General features: G+C 38.5%; 1 protein-coding gene across 1 annotated transcript in view; it reads left to right on the top strand.

The window, feature by feature from the left end:
• The window catches only part of rchy1 (ring finger and CHY zinc finger domain containing 1), a 7,075-nt gene extending 5,613 nt beyond the window's left edge, over nucleotides 1-1,462 (top strand). The window contains exons 8-9 of the mRNA XM_014022393.1: nucleotides 216-336; nucleotides 1,106-1,462. Of these exons, the coding sequence (XP_013877847.1) occupies nucleotides 216-336; nucleotides 1,106-1,288 (304 nt within the window). The 3' untranslated portion in view covers nucleotides 1,289-1,462. The remainder of the gene's footprint in view (nucleotides 1-215; nucleotides 337-1,105) is intronic.
• Nucleotides 1,463-8,618: the final 7,156 nt, after the last annotated feature.

Raw genomic sequence — 8,618 nt, 5'->3', positions numbered from 1 at the left:
ATATTATATTATATTTGCTTCTGTCTAATCTCTTACTTAGAAGTAAAGTTGTTTTTTTCCATTAGAGTTCAGTTAAGATTGGACACAGAAGCTAAATATAATCATTGACTTATCATGTTTACTTTTATTTACAGTAGACATGTTGCTACGGTGTTATTATATTAAATGAGGCCTGCCGTGTTTTGTTTTTCACTTTCTGCCTGTGTTTGTTTCAGAGTGTATCGCTGCCCTCTCTGTATGCACTCTGCTTTCAACATGAAGGACCAGTGGGACGAGATGGACAAGGAGATCGCTCAGACACCGATGCCCACTGAATACAAGGGAACTACTGTCAAAGTAAGTCCTCAGTAATCCAAGCAAAACATGAGATGGCTTTTTTTAAGGAGACATATGTAAAATCCACTGTTTTAGCCGTTAAATCTATTTTGTTAGTCTCTAGAAGTGCAAAAAAAAAAGTTTATTTTAATCTCTCCTAATGCTACAAAGATATCTTGATATTCTGTTTGGGTCATATTTTTCAACTCGTTCAGTTTTTTCTATTTTCTGTGACGTTTTCTGGACCATTACATAAGTATCTGCGATGGAACTGCTAAATAAGGTCTGGACTTACCAACTACAATTTCCTCATCTTAATTTTCCTCTGGTTCTGGGTCAGATTCTGGTTCTGGGTCAGACTCTGGCTCCAACATGTAAGGCTGGATGGACAAGTCTGTTGTTGACATCTTTTAAATAATGTGTAAATAAAAAGTTGTCTGTGCTGCTAGATAGACATTCCTCCCTCCATCAAACTAGTGTGAACCAGTCTGGAAGCAGGAGGGGGCCTGCTGTGAMGCGCCTTGTTTGGATTTAAAGACACAGCTTCAAAACGAGCGGCGTTGACACGTGGCTCAGGAAAGGGGTGAAAGAGGGTCTGGTAAAGTTACCAAAAGGATTCAGATTGCAGTTCCACTTTATATAGACCCCAACTGAATGATTGAAATGTGAAAAATAAGGATTTAAAAGCATCATATATCCACTTTAAATTTATACAGTTCAGCTCAAAGGAACTCTGTCATTGTTTTTGACGATGTTTACATGTGGTGCTTTTTTTATGTGGYTCCTGTAGGTTATTTGTAATGACTGCCAAACCCACTGCACCGTGCCTTTTCATGTGTTGGGGATGAAGTGCGCTGACTGTGGCTCCTACAACACGGCACAGGATGGAGGACTCATCCAGCAGCAGCCGGAGCAGCACACGGAAAACGAGCCAGAGCAGCAGGATGAGCACGAGTCTCCCTTTCAACAGTAGAAGACAAAATGAATGACAAAGATGTCTAACATTTGATTGGTGCACTTAATTGTATTGATATAAATTTAATCATAGACTGAGCTAGTCTCATTGTAATTTATAGAAGAAATATATTTGTGCATGTGTTTTGGCTTTATAGGAATGTATGGGAATGCAGTAAAGACTACATATGGACAAGAGAGCAGTGAAATATGGGCTTCCTGTTTACTCAGATCAGCCAGTCCATACCTGCATGCCTTTAGACTGAGAAGTACCTCTCACAGCATGCTAGGACTGGATGATAAAAAACGCTTCATTAATCAGCACAACACAGGTGTTGGACATRTCCTCTTGGTTGAAGGATGATCACCTGGTTCCTCCAGTGCAACACATCATCAGTTGTGCACCCTGGACACAATGAGGCTGGCCCCCTGCAGGCTGATCAGACCCTCAGCCCACTGACTCTTTGTTTCARCCACAGCCAGTGACGGCTCCTTTCAGCAACAGATGCCAGTTTAATGGTTTTCTGTGTAAACACTTGTGTAAAAGTCAAACCCTGCAGGTTCTGTGACATCTGTTCAGATCACGCAACGCTTATTTGATGAGTTGAGGGAGTGCAGTACGCTATATTTAAATCTTGACGTGCATATCTTTTCATCRGTCCATGCAGCAAACAGTTTTGGACATTTTTGAGCTGAAAGGATAAAAACAARCCAGTTACTCCTACAACACGTTTTAGTTTCTAAATTCTATAACAAAACCAGAGTTTCTGTCCTCTTTCACTGCTTTAGACCTTCTGGTTTTCTCTCAAATCCCTCCAGAACACACGGAGTTCAGCCAAGTTTCCACAGACTACATTTATATTTGAGCTCAAAATATTCCCATCAAAACAGGAAGTGAACAGTCTTTTATCATAAAAAGTTTCAAAATTCATAAAATTTCATACTTTATAAATAAAGACATTGTAGACTCGGGTATGACTGTTTTCTGTCGCTCGCAGTTCAAGAAGTTTTACGATTCATCTTGTAGTTTTTGTACAGTGATTGAGGCCTATTTTTCACTCTTTCTGCCTCTAGTTAACTTGGCTGTTGAGTGATAGTGAGTGGTTACTGGAGTGAGCTATTGGCTGCAGTCAGTGGTGGGCACAGTTCCACTAAAGCACTAATAGGGGAACTAATTTCCTCTTTAGTGCTTTAGGGCTTTTGCTAATTTTAAAATTTATTGGTGGATTAGCACTTGATAAATTTATGGGCTAAATTTAGAAGCACTGACTGAGGTCTATAAATGTTATTGATCAACATTAATGTTAACAGCTGAGGGTGAAAACTGTCACACATTTTGTTCATATGAGTGTCACTGAWCCACCAGGTGACATATTGACAATATATGAACCAAATACAGCTGTGGAATGTCAATGATAAGTCTTAAGAGAACAACAGAATGTTCATGGGTTGACTGGGTTATTTTAGTGCTTTAGAATTAGGGGACCTAAATATTTGAGTTAGTGCTTTAGGGCTATTGGAACTAATTTTTAGATTAGTGCTGTCCAACATTGGCTGCAGTTCTTGCATTAAAATGTAGGCATTTTTGTTTTTCTTTTTTTAATATGTGTTGGAGTTTTGGTCAGTAGCTGCCTTGGCTCCCTTTAGAAATTTTTCTTAAAGTTTCTAATACATTAAAATTTAAATTCATGTGGATTATATTTATACAGGCATTTAGTTCCATCAGGCAGTGGATTGTTTACCTTTGTGACAAAGCTTATATATATGTATTTTTTTTGTACTCTGAATTGTTTTGTTCTGTTCTGAACCATCATTTAAAAGAAAAGCATGCTATCAGTCTTTATTTTTTTAGGTGCTTGGTACATTAGAAATAATATTAAAAGGGTTAAATGTATTAAAGCAGTTCCGTTTTTTTACTGCTACAAGAATTCAGAAAGTGTATTTGTTTAGCAGCCGAGTTGACAGGGTTATCACTGCTGATGGGTCAGGGTCAGATGCTGTCTCCTCTAGGAGGAGGCGGTTCAGAGGTCGTGAGCTGGATGGTAAAGCAAACCGGAGCGCTGGGTTGGGTCGATGTTATGGGGATCGTCAATGGATTGTCTGTGGAGAACAACAGAGGCGCTGGTGTGATGACATGCAGAGAGATGGGTGGCGTGACATCCTGGGAAGCCCCCTGAAACGTGCTGGTGGCCTTAGTTCCTTGTGGACTCATGGCTGTACTGGCATCAAGAGGGTCCTGTAGACCCTCAGTGTTGCACCCGGCCTGAGGAGCGTCTACACTTAGAGCAGTTTGACACGGATCCTCTGGCAGGACTTGGAAAGTATCAGTGGAGGTTTGGGGGTCCTCGGGGACGGGGTGTGGCAGGGCCGATGCATCCAGTGTTGCAGGAGAAGGTCTCAGGTCTGAGGAGGGAAGAAGCGATGGGTCTACAGGGTCAGTCTGTTTTTCTGTCTCTGTAAGCACTGACTGAGAGGACCCTAAGTTGGCTGCAGCCTCCTCTGATGAACTGGACTCACTGGATTCTAAAGATTTGGACGAATCCTCAGCCACATTTAGCTCAATCTGTTAATAAAAAAAAACAAGGTTCATTTAAAAACTAATTTATTCTTTGACAGTAGCAAAGGAAGTAGAAAAGTGAAGTTACAGGTTTGGATGTTACGACAGTCACCACAAAGAAGGCCCAAAGTACAGCTCCAATGACCACCATCGTCTTCTTTCCTGTTTACAAAAACATGTTGGATTGAAAAATTTTCACACCACTTATAACTTTCTATTGTGTTGCCTTACAACCTGGAATTTCATTTAACCTTTTTTATTTGATTAAAAGCAATAACTCTACAAAACACTTCAATGAATCAAATTTATTGGAAGAAAAGGACAGAACAGAAAGGTGGTGCATTCATGCATGTTCAAGCCCTTTTCTTTGCATTGAAATCCTAACTGTTACCATTAAAAGTCGCACAGCTTCTTAAATAAGATCGACCAAATGATTTACATCAGCTCTCTCAGTCAACACCTTTAAGTTAAAAAGCTTGCAGYAAGAGACGGCACAAGTCTACAGGTCAGAGAACAGATTAGGGCTGGGTTGTTCAAAATTATATCCCAAATCATGAGCATCCCACAAAGCTCCATTAGACCCATTAAAAGAAAATGTGAAGATCATGCAAACTTAAAAATTCCTGCCAAGAAAAATACATTTTACTTAAACTCCCAAACCAGGTACAAGGGATCAATCAGAGAAACATCCAGGAGGCCAAACAACACTGGTGAAGCTGAGCAGCTCTTCTGCTGAGATGAGAGGATCTGTAGGTTCACACAGCTACTTTTCAAAGGAGAGTGGCCGGAAAAAGACATTGTTGAAGGAGGGGGAAAGGCTGGACTCTTCCTCAAGCGTGTAAGAAGGTGTTGTGGTCTCCAACTTTTTACGTCATTGAGGCAAACCTACCACCTCTCATCGTGCAGAAAACACCATCCCACAGTGAAGCATGGTGCTATCTGCATTATGATGGGAGGACAAATTTCTTTAGCTGGGACTTAAAGGTAATAAAAGATGGAGGGATCAAAATGGAGAGGATTTGGAGTCATACAGGGATTTAAGTCTGGGACAAATGTCTACCTTCCAGCAACAACAACAGTGGTTTAAGGAAACATCCTCAGATGGTCCAGTCAAACTCTGACCTCCATCCAACTGAATATCTTTGGGAAAGTTTAAAGATTGTTGGACATGAGCAGCATCCATTCAAAACTGAGAAACTGCAGCAGTTTTTGGCTATAAAAATGGACAAAACGTCCAGATTACATGTACCAAATTGAAGGAGACGGACCTGAAGAAAGCTGTTGCTGAAATTGTTGCAAAGAAGGAGAAGTATTGAGATTTGAAAGCACATCGTTTTTAACTTATCTGAAGGAATCGACCCAAGGGATCAAAACGTTCCAGTTAATCTAATCTAACTTGGTCTGATCTAATTTTTTTTTTTTTTTTGATTTTTGAAAATCATCACCTTCAAATATTTGCCTATAACTCATTTTTCCTCCCATGATTTTCAGGAAACACAAAAGATGTCATATTTGTTGATGTCACGTTTTGGTTGAGTTTTTTGTTTTTCCTGAAAAACTTGGGGGGAAATGTGTTAGGTGATTGTTTTAGAAACCTGATGAAATTTAAAACTAAATTCCCTGATTTACCTTTATTGATCAAGAATTCTTTTGTACATTTATTACTTTTAATAAACTAAAAATACAATTAAATTCCAGGTTGTAAGGGAAAAAACAGATTACCATTATTCATTCATTCATTCATTCATTCATTCATTCATTCATTCATTCATTCATTCATTCATTCATTCTTCAGTAATAGTTAACTGTTTTAAAATTATTAAATGTTTAATCTGAAATCAACTTCCATATTTTCCTGCATACATTCTTTATTGAGATTATTGTATTTATCTTGCATTATAGTAGTTGATTTATGTTAAAAAAATTGATTTATTGAAGTAAACATTGTGAAAGACAAGAGAGATCCTTACAATTAAAGATCTATTATCAAGGAACAATAGTTTATTCTTTAATATAAAATGTTCTGTCTTCAGACTTACCTTGATTATCTTCTCACAGCAGAGAAACTTCAAATTAATATCAAATTAATTCTGTCAAAAACAACAGCAAATCTTTCCCCTCGCCTGTCTTCAGTGAATGACCAAAGCTCTGTGTTGGGCATGTTTTTATACAGCTGCTGACATCTGTGGGAGCATCAATTCATCATCTGCTTCACATTCAGGGCAWTATCGTGCACAAAGACACTCCGTTTTTGTTTCTGTAACCGTAGCTGGATGGTTTAACACCCACAGACGGACTGAAATTAAAAGTGTTTAAAATTCTTACAGAATAATGAAAGTGAGCGAACCAGACGTGGCTTCATAACCAGAGCAAACATGTGTTTTGTGGTTTCAGTGTGAACAATAGAAAGAATTTGTTGTGGACTTTAAATACACGCAGAAGTCACTAATTCTCTGAACATCATTGCTTCGGGTGGACATGGATTATACATACTRTTCACAACAAAAGCTGCTTGAACTCATATTATGAAGAGAGATAACAAAATTTGACTTATTTTCAGCACATTTAGTTTGTCTTTACAAATGATTCTGTTGACTACACTTCTAGAAGTCTGCATTTAATTACTTTGTTCCTGATCCTTAGTTACAGCAAAAACCAGAAGTGATCAAGTTTATTCTTCCTGCCAGAGTGATGTGCTTATATCTAGACAATACTAAATGCATCATGATTTTCCAGGATGTGCAGAATTGTAAAAAAAAAGTGTTGTAATTGAAGTTTTGTTGAGTACAAACATTGTCAACACATTTTGTCAATGCCAAAAATGTTTTGAACTGCTGGACAAACAGCTGACAGAAAGTAACAAATGGATTAATATCTACGGGACAAGTGATCAACTTTTGGAATCAAGAAGGCGTCAACCCCTAGACCAATAAAACTTAATCTTACAGATCAAAAATTTTGTGTGAAGGGTAGCTGAGAAAGATCCAACACATTCATCAGCTGATTGCAAATGATGTTTAAACATTTGCTAACCTTTTAGAGTTAGTTTTCAGTTAGATCAGACCCTACCTGGGCAAAAACAAAGTGTCCACCTGGATGTAACTAAGCTCTATGATGTGTGGTTGGTGCAGGTGGTCAGGTCTAGGTTCAGCAACAGTCTGTGCTCAAAGAATGAGGTCAACTACCTGAATATACTGAATGACCAGGTTATTCCATCAATGATTGTTTCTTCCCTGATGGCACGGACATATTCCAAGATGACAATGCCAGGATTCATGGGGCTGGAATTGTGACAGAGTGGTTCAGGGAGCATGAGACATCATTTTCACACATGGACTGGCTCCACAGAGTCCACTGAGAATCTTTGGGATGTGCTGGAGAAGGTCAGACTCTACCATCATCAATGAAAGATGTTGGTGAAACATTAATGCAACACTGGATGGAGATAAATCTGGTGACAATGAAGATTATCCAAACAATGACACAGAGAATGTGTGACATAATCAAAGCTAAAGGTGGTCCTCTTTTGTGAGGACCACCAGAGGTGTGACCTCTTTTTTGGCCAGACAGTGTTTCTTCAGTTTTAGCTCCTTGTCAAAGAATTTAAGATCAAAGCTCCGTCAAACTCTTAGATCTTATTGTTCCATATTTTCCTACAGAGCACTTAACTCTCAGACTGCATGTTTACTTGTGGTTGCTAAAAATAAGTCTTTTGTTAACTTCCAGTTTGTCTGAGGCAAACAATCTACTTTTAAGATTAGACTTGTATTTTCAATGAATCCTATAATTGTGGTTGTCTTGTTTCAGAGCCATCCCTTTGTGTTAATGCTATAGACTGACCACATTACTCTTTGCTCCATTTGTCATTAGGTTTTGAAACCCTTCTTCCCAGAGAAGTTACACCTGGACCAGTCAGTTTTCTATCCCGAGTCTGGTTCTGACACTTTCCACTGTCAAGGTGCTGCCAGGATGGGAGACTGAAACAAGATTCAGTGTACAGCTTCTATAGACTGACATCTAATGGTTTTTGGACAGTGCCCTGGGAAGACGTCTAGTGAATGCACTGAAATCCAGTCACTGTAGAAAGCTCACTGTATACATTTTGGTTAAACCTTCAGGAATATATATATATACAACTGAGGTCTTGAAACCAAACTAAAGTTTGCACCTACAGACAACCCCTTTGAACACAAATGCTGTCAATTTTAAAGCTAAAGTTAGTCAAGACATTGAAGTTTGCATGAACATTTAGGTTTTACCTAAACTTTCCTTGTCAGATTCTTAGTTAAACAGATTAAAGGCAGAAGGCAACAATTCCTGGGCGTGATGAAGTTTTTCATACAACAGGTCTATTCAACTGGCAGCCTGTAGGCCAGTGATCTCCATCTGGCCTGCTCTAAATCTTAACGTGCCTGACAATTTTTTTTTAATTAAGGCATTTTTTAGACAATATCTTGCAAAAATAATTTCCCACTGGTGAGTTGAGATATTTGCTTTTAAAGTAACAGGAAGTGATGTCAAAGGGGAATGTCCACATGGGAACAGAGCATTGATAAAATGGCTAAAGACACAGACTGTAGAGAAGAATCTGATCTCTTTAGATTTTGAGTCACTTAGAGATCAAGTCAGAGTTCAAATATTCTGACCAGAGAGTTCTCTAAGTTCCCCTTTGATGTCCCTTCCCATTTCAATTTGGCTGAGCCAAGTTCAAAATATACAGGTCCTTCTAAAAAAATAGCATATTGTGATAAAGTTCATTTTCTGTAACGTACTGATAAATATTAAACTTTCA

This window comes from Austrofundulus limnaeus, unplaced genomic scaffold, assembly GCF_001266775.1.
Source record: "Austrofundulus limnaeus strain Quisiro unplaced genomic scaffold, Austrofundulus_limnaeus-1.0 Scaffold328, whole genome shotgun sequence".
Classification (NCBI taxonomy): domain Eukaryota; kingdom Metazoa; phylum Chordata; class Actinopteri; order Cyprinodontiformes; family Rivulidae; genus Austrofundulus; species Austrofundulus limnaeus.
Note: the sequence above shows the minus strand (reverse complement) of the source record. Positions and strands in the feature narration are given on the sequence as shown.